We start from the raw sequence: 17,933 nt of genomic DNA on the forward strand, positions 1-17,933 counted from the left end.
GTCACCACTCTGGAGCGAAGTAAGATTTCCGTGGGAGTACTTTGGGCAGAGACCCAGGGGCACAGCTAGGGTTATGGGTTGGAGGGATGGAGAGGAGAATCCAAGGAACAGGCCCCCAGGTGGGCAGCAGGAACCTGGAAAGGGGTCCTGGGAAGGGGCCACTGAGAAACCCGACGAAACAGGAGAGAGCTAGGAGAATGCAGAAGAACGACTGGGAGCCCAGCGGAAAGACTCCTTTGAGGGCCTTTCTTCTCCCAGAAAGTCGGGGTCCCCAGAACAAGCTGCAGACCTCAAGAGTTACAGAGAACCCTTGTAGAAAAGCAGGGGGCACATCATCCCAAGTGCAAGACGACCGAGAGGACAAACTGGCTGCTGGGAAGAGACCCCCTAGACCTCTGCCCCTCCGCGATCCCATAGTCTTGTCTCCTCTGACTGGGAGCAGCTCTCTGGGGTCTGGGGCAGAGGGTCTTTTTGGGGTGGCCACCTGACCAGAACCTTCTGTGTCCCACCAGTGACTGAGGGGACCTTCCTGAAATGTGTCTTTTAGAGTCACACACTTGGCCTGACTCTTCGCTTTAGCTGGGCTTCAAATTCATTGGGTGTGGCTGGCCCCTGCCTGGGATTTCTTGAAGTGAGGCTCAGCTGGGCCCTTCAGCATGCAAATGGGGGGCTCTAACTATTGCACCCGACTGGCCCCCAAATACCCACTGCAGAACCCGATTAGCCTCTGGGATTGGCTTCTGCACAGTCGTGCCAGGTTTCGCCATTGGTTCTCCTGGGTCACTGGAGGAGAAACGTTTCTCCCATGAACAGAGATCGTGGAAGACAGAGAGGCCGGGGACTAAATCACAGACCTTCTGCACATGCTCTTGGGGTCGTGCAGCACCCCTTGGTGGTTTTTTGGGGGGGGGGCAGTCTCCCAGGGATCCCCCTGCTTTGGAAACAGGATCAAAAGGGATCCAAGACCTGCAGCAAGCGCTCCCCTCCCTTCCCAAAGGACCTACTGCTGCAAGGAGCGGATTCGTTGGCCCATGAGGGAATCCCACCCCCTTTCCAAGCAGGCTGTGCAAATGCTGATTGGCTGGCTTGAGGAAACCTTATCTGGCCATGCCCCCTTCAGCTCTCCAGAGCGTTGATTGGCTGGCCCTGCCAGTGACCCCCTAGCCCCCTCCCACCTTCAGAGAGGCCTGGCTGGAGCCCGAAAGATCCCCCTTTTCTGCAGAGAAGTCCCCTTCCTCTAATTCCTTGCTCCGAAACCATGAGAGTTAGCCGAGGCTGATTTGGAGGCCTCTATTGAGCTCAGGTGCAGCCGGCAAACAACATTGTGAATGAATTTCTATAGGGAATACAACGTCAACAGGGAGCTGAACAGCCCAGCGGAGCCCCCTGCAGCCAGCCCTCCCCCTCCCAACGTGAGGGTCTCCCGGCAGGAACCTCCACCAGCCCAAGAATGCTGGGCAGGGGTGAGGGCCAGGCTGCAGCGGGGCATCTGTAGCATCTGGTTACTAGCACTGCAGCCAAAATCCAGGTAGAGACAAAGGACAAGAGGAAGGTGATGCCAAGTCCCTTAGGAGGGGAGATAGAAGATATAATAATTATTCTTCTTTTCGTACGCGGCATTCCTTACTACATTTCCAACAGGGCAAAAATAAGTCTTGGGAGGGAAGTCTTGCAAACAGGAACCAGGAAGTCTTTGAACTGACGCCCAGCCAATCAGGGACAGACTGCTTTGCAGGAAGTTAATCCGCAAAACGCAGAACATCTACATTATACTGGGGGGCGTTCAAAGATGCTTTTTCAAATATGCCGACTTATATCCACTCCTGGATATTGTGGGGGAAAGGTAGGGTCACCACTGATCAATCATGCTTGTTGCAGAGGGAAAATTGAAAGCGCCCCAAATCAAAATGGAAACCGAATTAACACTACAGAGGGGAGGGATTTATTTGGGCTGGGAGAGGATAAGAAGCAACATGCAGACTCGACCCAGCAGAGAAAGAAACGGGTGCTCCTGGTATCAATACGATGCGGATAATTTTCTTGGCTATACAGGGTTGCCCAAACTTCAATGGTCTCCCCATTCTTTCTTCCTTAACTCGTTTCTTCTGATTTTCCCTGTGGTTGTCTTTGGCAACTCCTGGACAAATTCCATCTAGGAAGACAAAGGAGCAAGACATTTTGACTTTTCATTGCATCCAAAAGAACCATGGACTATTTCTGTTGAGCAACTTATGCTTCATAATGCCTGCCCAGAGTGGTCCCAGTTTCACATTAGGTGGTCAGATCCTGAGGGGGCAGAGTGGTAGAGCTGCTTTGACAAAAGCAGGTTACAAGTATTTTTAATAGAGAAGATGGATGGAGCTAACTTCAAGGTGTGAGTGTGTGTGTGTTTGTGTGTGTGAAGCAGGGATGCCAGTTTGCAATGCTTTATTGCATAATCAAGAAGAAGAAGAAGAAGAAGAAGAAGAAGAAGAAGAAGAAGAAGAAGAAAACTTGGGTTTTATACCCCACTTTTCACTGCCCTAAGGAGTCTCAAAGCGGCTAACAATCCACCCTCCTCCCCACACAACAGACACCCAGTGAGGCAGGTAGGGCTGATAGAGCCCTGATATTACTGCTCAGGGAGAACATCACTATCAGCACTGTGACTTGTCTGCGGTCACCCAGCTGGCTACAAGAGCAGGGAATCAAACCCGGGTCACCAGATTAGAAGCTGCTGCTCCTATCTTACTACACCATGCTGGCTCTCAGCTGTCCTCTTAGGGTCCAAGATGAAGCTGGCGCACGAAAACTAATACGGCAATAAATCTGGGCATTGTTGAAATATCACAAGATTCCTGTGGGGGCAAGATCTGAGTGCAGTCGCACCTTAAAGGCCAAGAAGATTTCCTGGTCTAGAGACTCAAAGTCCCCTTGATCAGATTTTCGACGAAGGGCGCTAACCCCCTGGAAATCTTGTTGGTCTTTAAGGTGCGACTGTGCTCTTTTAGTGTAGGACCTAGTCTGCACACAATAGATAATGCACTTTCAATGCACTTTAAAAGTAGATTTTCCTGTTCCGCACAGGAAAATCCAGCTGCCAAAGCAAATTGAAAGTGCATTATCCTATGTGTGCGGAATGGGCCCAGGTCAACAGGAGTTTCTACTGCTGAAACTAAGAATCCTTTTTCGTTTTCGGCACTTCATGAAAGGGCTGCCCGCCTCCACCTTCCATGGGTGAAAGGAACGCCACTGAGATTTGATAAGGCAGTTCTGACGGACGTTTTCCAGGGTTTTCACCCTGGATAGGCCTCCACTCCTTGAGCTTACTTACTTTCCTTGGATATTTGTATGGAGCAGTAACCTTCTTGACATGTTCTTGAAGCTCGCGGGTTAATTTTTCCTTATCTTGGGCTGTAGAGTTCAGGGTCAAGACCACAAAAGCCTTCACCACCTGCAAGACAAAGTTGGCACAAGAAGGCTACTCAGAACAGAAGGCGGTAAGCTTTGTTTCCTACTGAGGCCGTGATATAGTTCTGAAACGTTCTAGAAATCTTTAAAATTTAAGTTGCTCGATTTTGTCTCTGTAGGAGGCCATTCACAACAGGAGACTTGCCTCCTGAGGGTTTTAATCATTCCTCCATGGGGTTTTCTGCAAGTGATCTGGGATCTGAATTGCGCTGTCTTCGGTTCTGTTATTATGCCAATAAAGGTATTTGACTCTGAATAATCCAACCGCCATTGGAATGACCACTTTCCATCCCAGGAAGTGGCCAAACTGGCTCTCCAGACGTTCAAGGACTACAATTCCCATGAGTCCCTGCCATGGACATCCGGAGAGCCAGTTTGGCTGGGGATCCAGACCCCTTTCTTTGGAGGGAAGGAATATCGCCATGTCCTAGTGCTGGCCTTTCAAATGCCGTTGCAGCCGAAATGTGGTTTCCCAACCTCCGCCCACCTATTAACAGATGAGTTTCAACAGCAAGCATTCCGTGATTTCCCGAGACTTTGCATTGTGTGACTTTAAATGAATTAAATGAATTATGAATGACAGGCGATCCAGGGTGCCCCAGTGGAATGGCCGGCCCTGAGTGGTGTTGGCTCTGGGTCAGAGAAATCAGGAAAGTGTTTCCTCTTTCTTCTCAAGGTCTGCCATAGAATTCGGTGGGAGCCATTGAATTCTGCAAGAGGGAAAGGTGGGAGGGAACACTAAAAGCTCAGGGTAACGGAGGGTGAGAGAGAACCAATCACCCGATTACTTCTCTAATCTTAAGGTTAAGGGATAGGCAGAAGCCTAAAAGACCTGGTTCAGTTCAGGGCTTGGAATGTGGGGTCTCCTGGGAGGGGCTCAAGGTCCCTTTGGGCAATTTCACCCAGTACAATGAGGGTGATCCCAGAGCATTTCATTGGAGGCATGGATTTCCCCTTTGCCAGTCTGGGTTTCTTTTTCGGGGTGGGTAGGGATTGCAAATAGACTCTGTTTTGAGGTTCCTGGAATATTTCAGCATAGGTCAGGCAGCACTGACTGTGTTCCTGGCATTGGGTTTTGTAGGCCTCCTTGAGTGTCCTCTGAGAAAGGTGGTTTTGTAAATACGTTAGGACATCAGCAAATCAACGCATGTTATAGAGCTACAGCGGCTCATAGAATCATAGAGTCATGGAATCATAGAGTTGGAAGGGGCCACACAGGCCGTCTAGTCCAACCCCCTGCTCAACGCAGGATCATAGAATCATAGAGTTGGAAGGCGCCACACAGGCCATCTAGTCCAACCCCCTGCTCAACGCAGGATCATAGAATCATAGAGTTGGAAGGCGCCACACAGGCCATCTAGTCCAACCCCCTGCTCAACGCAGGATCATAGAATCATAGAATCATAGAGTTGGAAGGGGCCACACAGGCCATCTAGTCCAACCCCCTGCTCAACGCAGGATCATAGAATCATAGAGTTGGAAGGCGCCACACAGGCCATCTAGTCCAACCCCCTGCTCAACGCAGGATCATAGAATCATAGAGTTGGAAGGCGCCACACAGGCCATCTAGTCCAACCCCCTGCTCAACGCAGGATCATAGAATCATAGAATCATAGAGTTGGAAGGGGCCATACAGGCCATCTAGTCCAACCCCCTGCTCAACGCAGGATCATAGAATCATAGAGTTGGAAGGCGCCACACAGGCCATCTAGTCCAACCCCCTGCTCAACGCAGGATCATAGAATCATAGAGTTGGAAGGCGCCACACAGGCCATCTAGTCCAACCCCCTGCTCAACGCAGGATCACAGAATCATAGAATCATAGAGTTGGAAGGGGCCGTACATGTGTCGGATTGCAGGGGGGATTCCAGCTCCTCCTACTGAGCACTCCTGAATGGATGTCATGACTGGCGCATGATGCCCTCTCTCCCAGATTCACCTCGTGGGCCCCGGGCAGCTACACAGCATCCGTCAGGTGTGTATCAGACATACCTCCGACCGTGGCCCTTCAGAAACCCATCTCTCATGGGTCAGCTTGGACCAAGTACAATTGTCACCCTGGATCTTCCCGCATTTCTGAGCCGAGTGCTCAAGGACGGAGCGGAAAGCGACAGGGGCCCCTGCGCGTTCTCATTACCTCTCCTCGGATTGGGTCCGGGCTGCTGACGGCGGCAGCTTCCGCGACTGCTGGGTGCTCTAGGAGAGCGCTTTCGACCTCAAACGGTCCAATGCGATACCTAAGAAAAGAGAGGGGAAAATCAGAGGAAGACGAAAAGGGAATAATGTATTGGTTACATTTGTCCCACAGAATTATGTCTGAATGGAATTGTGGCTGAATTTGCAAACCAGTGTGGCAGAGGACAATTTTGGGGTTCACTGGACTGGATGCTTCTAGGTCGGCCTACGTGGCTTTGGCTGTTTGCGGTGATTTTTCTCTGCTGCTTTTGCTCCTCTTCTTCCTCACAAGCATGTTTGATGGCAAAAAGGGAGGGGTCAGGTGAGGTGGAGTGGCAAGGAAAAGCTTCAAGAGACTTGGCATCCCCGTAATTTTTTTCCCTCGTATTCAAGCTCGGACACCCTGGACACGCTCCTCCCACAGGGGCGTTTCACAAATATATAGAGGAAACATGGATGGATAAGGATATGCATGCGTTTTAAAAATAATGGCAGTATTGCTTGTTTTCAATAGGTTTCATTATCTTGAAATTTATTTGGGGTTGTATTATTGGTATGGTACTTTAGGACATGCTGTTTCCTTCTTAACTTGCCTTCATTCATTCTAGGTGAAGAAATGTGGTATGAAAATGTTTTCCATGAAAGTAACGTTAGGCTGGGTATGCAAACCCTCCAAAGGAAACCCACCCTTCCAAACAAATAAAACCAACCCTGCAGTGTTGATGATATCATCGTCTCGTCCAACAAACCAAATATACCCATCATCGTCCTTCTTTCCTCTGTCTCCTGTAATGTAAAAAGAACCCCGTTCTGTTGCAGCCGTCTTCGCTGGGTTATCCTAGTGAGACATTTCAGAAACAAAATTAGCCATGGATGCTTGCTTCATACATTCATTCATTCGTTCATTCATTCATTCATTCATTCATTCATTCATTCATTCATTCATTCATTCGTGTACCGCCCTCCCAGGAGGCTCAGGGTAATTTACATGAAACGTATAAACAATACATGAAACAATCCATAACATATATGTAACCGTAACAATCATACAATCATATTCTTCCTCTTGGCCCGTCCAGAGATGCTATGACTTAAGTTTCCAAAAGTGTATGCGCACGCACGCACACACAAACACACAAACACACACATGAGGTCTCTGCTATTCTCCAGGGCGTAGCTGGATTCCTTACAATGTAGTGGGAGAAAAGGCCAAGGGGCCGCTGAGGCTGCACGTTGATGGCGATATTCCCTTCCGCTCCCGGGGGCAGAATGTTTGTGTTTTCATCTACGATCTAGAAGAAGAGAAATACATCACTGAGCCAAATCAGTGTTTAATCCAGCCTGTTTTTCTAAAAAAAGAAAAAGAAGAACAGCTCTAAGTGAACACTTAAAAGAAGCAAACGTGTCTGACCAACCTGGACATCATATGGTGCGCATGGTTTCCCCATTGAACCAGGATTGATCTTCATCCCTCTGACAGTCGCGCAAATCATACCCTGTCGGAGAAGAGCGTGTTTCTCTCAGTGGCCCTGAGGACAAGAGAAACTCAACACACATTTATCCTTATTTCAACAGGGCTCACCCCTGAGTCTGGAGCAAGGACCCATAGCTGTCAGATATTTGGCCAACCTGAGAAATTTAGTTTTTTCTCATATTCACGGAGCTCCTCCAAATTGACAGTAATTGAATTGGCTGTGACTCAACTGGAAGTTCTTATCTTGGATCCAGATGTTCACCAAGGAGGGGTTCTCCTCCTGGAAGAAACGTTTACGGAGGAGTAGCCAAGAGAATGGGGTCTACAGCCAACAGTCACAGATAGGTGGACGTGGAGGAAGCAAGGACCCTGTATTCCTGTGAAGGTTGCAATTGTGTGTACAAGATTGAAGAGCCATTGCACAATTGCACCTGCCTGGTATGCACACAGTCCCCTATTCAGTCCTGGACATCTCCAGTTTCAATGGTAGGCAGCAGTGGGCTGTCATAAAGGGTTGGTCAAATAGGGGCTCTCCAGAGGTCCATGAACTACAGTTCCCATGAGCCCCTGTTCATGGTCATCTGGAGATCCAGAATGGCTACCCCATAGAATCATAGAATCATAGAATCATAGAATCATAGAGTTGGAAGGGGCCATACAGGCCATCTAGTCCAACCCCCTGCTCAACGCAGGATCAGCCCTAAGCTAGAATCCCTGTGCTAGAATCAGGTGCATCTGATGGTTTAAAATGCCCCCCACTCAAGGGATACAAATAAGACTTTTAGTATCTGGGCACCTACTGTTTCTGTCTGTCCGTACATTTCGTAGATGTCCAGTCCTGTCTGGCTTTTCCACTTCTCCATCACTTCAGGGTTCAGCGGCTCCCCTCCACTTACGCAGTACTTCAGACTCATGAACTTGTAACTGAAAGAGTATGTGTAGGCCACTTAAGGCTAATTCTCGGGGTTTGTAGGAACCACAGCATCGGCGCAGCGGCTGGAGTAGCAAATAACAGTGACTGGGACCAAACTTTTAAATCTCTGCTTGGCCACAAAGCTTCCCAGGTGACCCTGTAATAATTGCTCTCTGGGTTCATTTCACATACCTGATAGGGTTGTGAAGGTAAAAGAGGATAGTCATGTATTGTGTGGAGAAATAGTGAGTTTAAGACAATCTAGGAGTTTTCCAACAGTGTCCGCAAGACGGAAAGACTGTGCTTAGTCTGGAAAGAGCCAGGGCATTTCCGCACATTAGTAAAAATAGCATTACGCCAGCTGAATGGCGTAGCACTAAATATTGTGCCTCCTGGCCCCTCCTCACCTTTTTGCTGTCTCACTCTTATCTGATGCTTTTTTGCACTTTTCACCCTCCACCAGGGCTGCTGGAAATGACGGAAGAGAGCAACGCGCTTTATACGCCACTGTCTCCCGCCTGTCAATCAATCCAGGCAACCAATCCCTTTTCTCCATACTTTAAAGGTCCCGCTATGCCCTCTAATTTTTTAAAAATTCACACTTCACCATTTAAACGACTAGGCATCTAATTATAGACGCATAGTGCTTTTTGAATGCTACTCCTTATGGAATTATGCGTCTTGATATTTTTAAAAATTAAATTCATTCCTGATTTTTTTTTTGGGGGGGGGGTAAACTTTAGAGAGGCATGCTTTGTGTTACAACTCTGGAAAAAATATTTCTGGCATCGCCCACACACTTGTCTGCCTATCTGTTGCTCCAGGATGTTAGCCATTTTAGCCATTTTAAAAAAGACATTCCTGTCCCCAGGAACAAGGGAGAGGGAGGCGGGTGCAAGGGCAGGACAAGGCAGCTCGTTTGAGCCTCCATATTTTCCCTCTGCTGGTTGCTCTCCCTTAGCTTGCTTCCACTTTATGCGATTCCCCAACTAGCGCTTTAAAATGGAGGATGTAGCAAGCAGTTTGCTGCCTAGATGCTGCATGCTGGTGATGTAGTATGGAGGGGCCGGAAAATAATGCCTACATAAGGTTAGCATTTCACTACGTTTAAAGGGTGCGGAAATCCCCCCAGTAATCTTGAAGCTGCAATCTTGACATATGCTAAAACCACTCTTTTGGTTGACATCTGGCTGCATGATCTTTAGTAGGGGAGAGTTGCAGGGTGTGACAAAATTCCTCCCTATTTCATACATCCCTCCTAATTGGCCAGCGACTTGGTTACTGTGGGCCCTCCCAGTTCTCACAGAGCTCTCAGCCCCACTTCTCTCATAGGGTGTCTGGTATGGGGAGAGGGAGAAAAGGCGATTTTTAACCGTTTAGAAAGGTTTGAAGACTCAGGGCCCTGCCCAGTTCTCTCAGAGCTCTCAAAGCCCCACATCCCTCACAGGTTGTCTATTGTGGGGAGATGAAGGGAAAATGTTTTTGTAAACTGCTTTGTGATTCCTTTGGGTAGTAACAGTAGTAAACAGCAGTGTACAAAAATCCATCTTCTAAGGGGCAACAGTGAAAGAAGCATGTGGGCACCTAACATTATATCAACAGTACTCGGAGGAATTGGTTGCCATGTAATCTCCCCCTAAGAAGAGTCTCCAGTCTGATTTTCCCTTCACATATCTGAGGACATGGCTTTGGAAAGCTCATCTGTAACCACTATGCCACAATTCCCAAAGGTCGGTCCTCTCCCACACTCAACTAACATTGCACATCACAGGATCTTGACACCCATCTCTCCACACCCATGCCCTCATTGGCCACCACACTACCACAACCCCTCACACAATGCACATATTCAGCCTCATGCCCTTACAGACTGGACAACTCCTTCCTCTTCCCAATGTCAAGCTCTCTCTATCTTAATCCATCTCTTCCTTTCTACCTCCCTCTCTCTTTGCTATCCCCACCCCCACCCCTGCTAGCTCCCGTTGTATCAGCTACAACGGGCTTTAATTCTAGTAAATCTTTTATAAATTGGAAGCGAGTTATGGTTCTCTGATCCAAGTAGCACTCTCCCGTCTCCGAAATGTTAGCCCAGTGTAAAGGGAAGGCCAAGAGCAGGGTGTGTCCTTGCAGTATCTCATCCCCCACATGGCCAGGGGCTAGGTCTGTGGGAGACCACAGAGGCAAGGCCTCACAGGTGTGATAGGTCCTGGCTCTCTCAGCTGCAGCCCTATACTGTAGCCAGGTGGTGGTTACTCAGAGAGTTCCTTTTGCCACCCGCCTGGAGTTGGCACCCAACCAGAACAGGGGATGGGCAAGGACGGAACTGGCCTGCAAGGCAAAATCAGGCTGGGTAGCCTGCTTCTGACATTTCTAGATCTTTGCAGTTTCTGGGCAATTTAAGGGAGATCCTCTTCATTGACACAGAAATGCTTAGCTATCATTTTGAAAGAGCAAGCTAGTATGGCGTAGTGGCTACTAGTTTCCCTACTAGGGGTAGGAAAACCCAGTTTCAATTCCCTCATTCAGCCAGCCCCAAATTTCAGAGGGTGATTGTGCACCAGTCACTGTTGTTCAGCCAATCCTCCTTCGTAGTGAGCACAACATCGAGGTGAACTGGGTATGCCAGCCTGAGAGAAAGGGTGAGTGAGTCTGTGGGCCTGTTTGGGGTGTGCAGCCATGGGGTGTGGGATGGGCTTGTTCCCTTAAGGTACCTGGTAAGATCCTGTTGCACCAACATGCGGAACAAGGTTGGAACACTCACCAAGGTGGAAATGGGAAATCGAGAGAGAGTCTAGAAAGAGAAGCAAATTTGGCACATGAGCTACAAGGGAAGATCTAACCCCGAGGCTGAATCAACAGAGAATCATGCTAACGACGTTAAAGTTACAAAATGATGCATACAGATGTTGGATCTAGGGAGAAGGATCTGTCAGTGGAACAGGCTTCCTCGGGAGGTGGTGGGTTCTCCGTCTTTGGAGATTTTTAAACAGAGGCTGGAGAGCCATCTGACGGAGAGGCTGATTCTGGGAAGGCTCAAGGGGGTGGCAGGTGACAGTGGATGAGCGATTGGGATGTGAGTGTCCTGCATAATGCAGGGGGTTGGACTAGATGACCCAGGAGGTCCCTTCCAACTCTAGGATTCTAGGATTCTGGTGGGTTATCATTAAATATTTTGACATCCCACAGTTTTCTGACCTAGATGGCCAGTGTTTTATACTAGTTGGTTTATCGCTGGGATAAAAAAAGACCTGTATACAGCCTCTCCAGACTTGCTTGAATCCGCAGACAGCTGAAAAAGTGGAACAAACCCAACGAAGACAATAAAAACAAGCTTAGCGAATCAAAATAAACAAACCAGGGCATAAAAACAGGTAAAGGAAGAAAATGGGTTTGAAAGATGGGTCTGCAGTCTAGGAGACTCTTTGGAGGCTCAGAGAGACTTACAAATGGATATTAAAATACAACATAGTTAGAATCATAGAATCTAGAGTTATAAGGGACCTCCAGGGTCATCTAGTCCAACCCCCTGCGCAATGCAGGACACTCACAACTACATGCTCCCCCACAGTGACCCCAGTCCCATGCCCAGCTGATGTCCTTCTGCCCGCCCCTTTACAATCCCCCTAAATCCACAGTATTAGCATCCCTTTCCCCATTTAATCCAGGCCACTGACGGAAATATGAAAGGGATACAGGCAGACATCTTACGTTCAGGATGGTGGTTGGTTCCACTTCTGGCAAGTGGTGGGCAAAGACACAAGACCCACGGGCCCAGGGGTCGAAAAGGGACCCTATCAGAGCTACCACCCAGCCGGTATCTGATGTGCACCATATTGTATCCGAAGGCATTAAGTCCAGCCAGTATCTGGAAGGGCAGAGGGAAAGAGCATTAGTGTGGAAGGACCTTTGAGTCCTGAGCACGTGTCCAGGAAGGCTTGCGGTCCGTACCTGTCCTTCCACACTGGCCTGAAGCCCAGGCTGCCTTGAGAATGCTCTGCCATCTTGGGTTGGCCGGTCGTTCCACTGGTGAAAAAAGTCATCATAGGGTCTTGCAGTTTCGTTTTCACACAGGTGTGGTCAGCAGATGCCTCTCTGTGGAAGAAACCGCATCGGGGAGCTTAAAGTACCTGTCTTTGGACAGAGATGAGAGGGGTGTGCATCATTTCCCCTCTTTTGCCCTCCAGAGTGAGGGAAAATGTCCTGGGCCAGCTTCAAGACTGAACTCCAAACCACACTTAGAAGAAGGAGGAGAGTTGGTGTTTATATACCTCCACTTTTCTCTACCCGAAGGAGGCTCAAAGCAGCTTCCAATCCCCTTCCCTTTCCTCTCCCCACAACAGACACCCTGCGAGGGAGGCGGGGCTGAGAGAGCTCTGACAGAATCGCTCTGTGAGAACAGCTTTATGTGGACTGTGACTAGCCCAAGGTCGCCTTGCTGGCTGCATGTAGAAGAGTGGGGAACCAAACCCAGCTCGCTGGATTAGAAGCCAGCACCCTTAACCACGACACCAAGTGGACTTTGCAGTTTTTACCATGCAGTGTCCTGGTTCCCCAAATTGAGCTTTGACACAGAGGGTGTGAGGGAATTCTTTGTCCAAGTGCACAGGAATCGGGACCACATCTACGGGGTGGGGGAGAGTTCACCCTCTGACCCCCCATGCTGTTTTGCTGGCCTAAAAAGCCCGTCAAGTGATGCTGTTTTTCTATTTGGGGACAGTTCATGTAATGGGCAAATTCTGGCACAAAGTTGGGGGGGGGGGTGTGTGAGAGGGCGATCCCGCTCAGCCACTGGCCTTGTAGGGCAACCTTTAACCAGTCAGTCTTTCCTCACCTAAACAACCCCACAGGCGTGTTGTGAGGATAAAGCGGAGGAGTGGAGAACTGCTGAGGCTGCCGTGGCCTCCTTGGGAAAAGGGCAACAATAGATCCCTGGTAGGTCCCATGAGAGTACATGAACCGCCGTGTACCACGAAGCTGTGACTTCAGCAGATACACAGTGGCTTTTTCCACACCAGGAATGAGGCCTGACCCACCCGCTTGTCTAGGATCAGGCCAGATTCCTGCTCCCTGATGACCTTGGCGCTGGTCCAGGGTGGTCCCTTTCTTGCTGTGAGCCTGTGTTGGGCCAGGCCTGCCTGGAAGGGGAAAGGTTGGGCCATCCTGGCCCAGCTTCTCCCCACCTTTGCTGTAATACGCTGGCAGGGGCTCATGGAAATTGTAGTCCATGGACATCTGGAGGACCACAGGTTGACTACCCCTGCTCTACAGCAAAAGCTGGCAGGGGCTCATGGGAATTGTAGTCCATGGACATCTGGAGGACCACAGGTTGACTACCCCTGCTCTACAGCAAACGCTGGCAGGGGCTCATGGGAATTGTAGTCCATGGACATCTGGAGGACCACTGGTTGACTACCCCTGCTCTCCAACAAGCGCGGGCAGTTGCTCATGGGAATTGTAGTCCATGGACATCTGGAGGACCACAGGTTGACTACCCCTGCTCTACAGCAAATGCTGGCAGGGGCTCATGGGAATTGTAGTCCATGGACATCTGGAGGACCACAGGTTGACTTCCCCTGCTCTCCAACAAGCACTGGCAGGGGCTCATGGGAATTGTAGTACTTGGACATCTGGAGGACCACAGGTTGACTACCCCTGCTCTCCAACAAGCGCTGGCAGGGGCTCATGGGAATTGTAGTCCATGGACATCTGGAGGACCACAGGTTGACTACCCCTGCTCTAGATAGCTCCACTGTGCTGAGCATTATGACAGAGTCACCCGGGGCATTTATTTTTATTTTAAAGAACATACTGTGGCATTATTACAGAATAACACATCCAGGGTGGACGGCGGAGAGCGAGCCAAATGCTGTGCTTGGAAGAGGTATCGGGAAGAGGCAGGGCAACGTGCCCATAGCCAAAAACTTGCTGCGGCATGGTGCAGCGTCTCCCACGTGGTCCGTGAGGGCTACTTACGTGCAGAGGTCCCTGAAGTTCAACCAGCCCTCTCTCTCGCCTTCAGATACCATCAGTTTGGTTTTTAGGAGAGGGCACTCGGCCGCCACAGAATCCACGGCCGGAGCGACGGCTTCTGTGGTGATGATGCCTCGGGCCTTGGAAGCCTGGAGCCTGTACTGGATGTCTTTGGCGGTTAACTTGGAAATCCCGGGGATGGCCACGATTCCTACCAGAGCAAGAGAGAAAGGCAGAAGACAGCTTGCTCCGTGGACCTCTCAGTTTGCCCGGTTCCTTGTTGGGGAACCATTGGCCACTGAGCAGAACGGAATGCAAGTTAATTTCAGGAGATCCCCAGATCAGTGTGAAAGCTCACCTTCCCTTTATGGCTCAGGACAAAATGGCTCTCATCCTTCTGTCCCCCAACCTCAGGGGGTTGCTGGCAGGGGCTCATGGGAACTGTAGTCCATGAACATCTGGAGGGCCACAGGTTGACTACCCCTGCCTCGACCCACTCCAATTGTCTTGTTTGACACAAATATAGTTTAAATCGATGCATGTGTTTGCCAACAACAGATTCAAAAAAGGAAATTGCTGTGCATGAAAATTACACACACACACACACACACACACACCACAATTTGTACACCCCTACTGAGCAGCTGAGTGAGAAGGCAATAATGGTACATCCCCTTTTTATCAGATGAGTGACCACCAAGGAAGACTGTGCAGTGGGAGTCAACAGCAAGCCCCCTCTGTTTCTTGCTTGCCTGGGGCCCCTTGCTGGATGAGAGACCACCAAGGAAGACTGTGCAGAGGATGGCAATGTTGCCATTGGGGTTGCCATATTTGTGGTTTGAAGCCACTCACGTACATATTGAGCAGCACTCAACGTGCTCGTTGGTGGTCAGAATTTACATGTGACTTCTAGAACTGCCCCCGCCAAGCTGTCCATCAAACTGATGTTCTATTATGTCCTCCTAGCTTCTGCAATCTTTTTTGTTTGTTTGTTTATTGACCTGTCCTTATGCAGGCCACATTCACCAACCACCATTCTGGGATCCGGGGAAGAAGGATGATGATCCTGTCTCCTCTCTGCAGCCCACAGTGGTCTGAGAGGACATGGGCCGCTTTCCGGGACAGGGCTCCCAGCTCCTCGAAACTCCACCTCACTTCCCCTCCTCTGCCGTCGATCCACCAAAACGCTGGGTTGGAAGGTCTCTTTCCCTCCTGTGCAATGGACACAAATGCGGGTGGGAAATGGTTCACTTGCTTCTTAATGGAGCCCATGTGCAGAAGAACATTTCTGTGTGTCCATATAATGTGCCCTGTCATGCACCCAGCCTCCAGAACCCATTCAGGGGGGACTCCTCTTTAGGAGAAGACTCTTGCTGGAGAAGACTCTTGCGAGTCCCTTGGGCTGCAAGGCGAACAAACCGGTCAGTCCTAGAGGAGATCAGCCCTGCCTGCTCCTTAGAAGGCCAGATCCTGAAGGTGAAACTCAAATCCTTTGGCCACCTCATGAGAAGGAAGGACTCCCTGGAGAAGAGCCTGATGCTGGGAGCGATTGAGGGCAAAAGAAGAAGGGGACGACAGAGAATGAGGTGGCTGGATGGGGTCACTGAAGCAGTCGGTGCAAACTTAAATGGACTCCGGGTGTGAGTGGGTGACCAGGTATTCATTCATAGAATCATAAAACCACAAAGTGGGAAAGGGCCATACAGGTCATCTAGTTCCCACCCCCTGCTCAGTGCAGGATCATCCCCAAGCATCCAGGATAAGGATCTGTCCAGCTGCTGCTTGAAGACCACCAGTGAGGGGGAGCTCCCCACCGCCTGGCTAAGCTGTAGAAGAAGAGCATGTCTACCTTTTCCATTTGGGACCATTTGTCCAGCACATCACTTGCGTAGTTAAAGTACTCTGGCAGCTGCTGATCCTCGTGGTTCAGGACTCCATATTTTGCAGAAAGCGGCACGCTAAGCAGCCGGTTGTGTCTGCAGAAGGTCCCAGGGGGTGACTGAAGCCTCCAGAAGGAGGTGAGGATCTGCGATCTCAGTAAAGTCTTCATGGCCGAAAAATTAGATCTGGGCAGCAAAGTTAGAAAACAGTCTAGGAAAACACGATGACGGGAAGCAGAAATTGTTTTGTCATAGGTCTGCCAGGAGACCAGGAGACCTCAATGAGAATTTATTTGTTTAAAGTCATGTCCCTGTTTTGCTTTTAGGCAATATTTAGGGGTTTCTTTTTAAAATTGCTTCTTTCCCACACTTTCTTCCAGCATTGGGAGGACTGGCAAATACCCCGGAAGATAGAGACAGAGTTCAACGAGATCTGAGCACAATGGAAAAATGGGCAAATGAGAACAAGATACAATTTAATAAAGATAAGTGTAAAGTTCTGCATCTGGGTCAGAAAAATGAAAAGCATGCCTACTGGATGGGGGATACGCTTCTAGGTAACACTGTGTGTGAACGAGACCTTGGGGTACCTGTGGATTGTAAACTAAACATGAGCAGGCAGTGTGATGCAGCGGTAAAAAAGGCGAATGCCATTTTGGGCTGTATCAACAGAGGCATCACATCAAAATCACAAGATGTCATAGTCCCATTGTATACGGCACTGGTCAGACCACCCCTGGAGTACTGTGTGCAGTTCTGGAGGCCTCACTTCAAGAAGGACATAGATAAAATTGAAAGGGTACAGAGGAGAGCGACGAGGATGATCTGGGGCCAAGGGACCAAGCCCTATGAAGATAGGTTGAGGGACTTGGGAATGACTGTGAACATTTTTTCCTGATATCTAGCCTATATCGTTGTACTTTAAGTTTAAACCCATTACTGCGTGTCCTCTCCTCTGCAGCCAACGGGAACAGCCTCCTGCCCTCCTGCAAGTGACAACCTTTCAAATACTTAAAGAGGGCTATCATGTCCCCTCTCAACCTCCTTTTCTCCAGGCTGAACATTCCCAAGTCCCTCAACCTATCTTCATAGGGCTTGGTCCCTTGGCCCCAGATCATCTTCGTCGCTCTCCTCTGTACCCTTTCAATTTTATCTCCTTCTTGAAGGGAGGCCAGAACTGCACACAGTACTCCGTCATTTTTCTGTTTTATAAGGAGCAATCTACAGGCCAGCTTAAGAGCTGCACATGCAGCTTCTCAAACTCAGCACATCTAGAGTGAATGCATGTGCCTGCTTGGTAAATGCCCCAGTTTTATGGGAAGGGCCTTGCACGGGGAGTGTGAAATGCACCCTCATGGTGACCTCACTTCACAGGGAATGTCAATCAACGACAGGCAAGAAGAACCCATGATCCCTGCTGTTCTAATCTTAAGAGACGACGCTAGCTGTCTACATATTAGTAACCCACCAAGACTGGGGGTGCCCTCTGCCCCTCTTTTCATCCGTGAGGTCCTAGAGGGCATGGCGTTACTGACCTGTTGGCCCCAATCCTCTCCAAGGATTATTCCGGCTTCCCGAGAAAGCGGCTTGCTGCTGCGGTTGAGGAAATGCTGGACTTTCTGCACCCGCTCTCCTGCCCTGGTAGAGTGAGGCCCTCAGCTGAAAGTATGCATAAAGAAGGGCCATCCATGGCACGCCGGTGTCCTCTAATAATTCACCCAGCAAGCAAGACATGACAGTACCTTGCCCTTTGGAGCGTTGGCCCTACTTCCCTTTTCACCCACATTTTAAGGGGGGGGTGTCTGGAAGAGGAGCCAACAGGATCCTTCCAAGAGCTGCTAAGATGCCTCCTGACTCTGCACCGAACGGTCGATTGAGCTTTATTAGTGGCAGATTCAGGGCAGGCAGAAAAAACGTGCTAATTTCCATGGTATGAGCCTATGGCCACTCTGGTCTAGTCTATGAGCCTATGGCCACTCTAGTCTGCTTTGGGTGCCCCCACCCTCTGAGTCGTCAACTGGGAGAGGGTCTTCTTGGTTGTGGCACCAAAGCTCTGGAGCTCTTTCCGCTG

The 17,933-nt window shown here is 49.6% G+C and overlaps 1 protein-coding gene across 1 annotated transcript; it reads right to left on the reverse strand.

Annotated features, from left to right (window-relative positions):
• Positions 1-1,919: 1,919 nt before the first annotated feature.
• On the reverse strand, positions 1,920-17,553 carry LOC143827324 (acyl-coenzyme A synthetase ACSM4, mitochondrial-like). Its single transcript, XM_077316795.1, has 14 exons — positions 17,398-17,553; positions 15,832-16,048; positions 14,984-15,194; positions 13,986-14,193; positions 11,961-12,104; positions 11,721-11,877; positions 10,724-10,803; positions 7,900-8,023; positions 7,041-7,121; positions 6,816-6,917; positions 6,336-6,463; positions 5,588-5,687; positions 3,314-3,433; positions 1,920-2,152 (listed from the first exon to the last, which is right to left on the reverse strand). The coding sequence occupies exons 2-14, from the start codon at positions 16,030-16,032 to the stop codon at positions 2,066-2,068; spliced, it is 1,743 nt and encodes a 580-aa protein (XP_077172910.1). The 5' UTR covers positions 16,033-16,048; positions 17,398-17,553; the 3' UTR covers positions 1,920-2,065.
• Between the last annotated feature and the right edge of the window lie 380 nt (positions 17,554-17,933).

This window comes from Paroedura picta, chromosome 17 (genome assembly GCF_049243985.1).
Source record: "Paroedura picta isolate Pp20150507F chromosome 17, Ppicta_v3.0, whole genome shotgun sequence".
NCBI lineage: Eukaryota > Metazoa > Chordata > Lepidosauria > Squamata > Gekkonidae > Paroedura > Paroedura picta.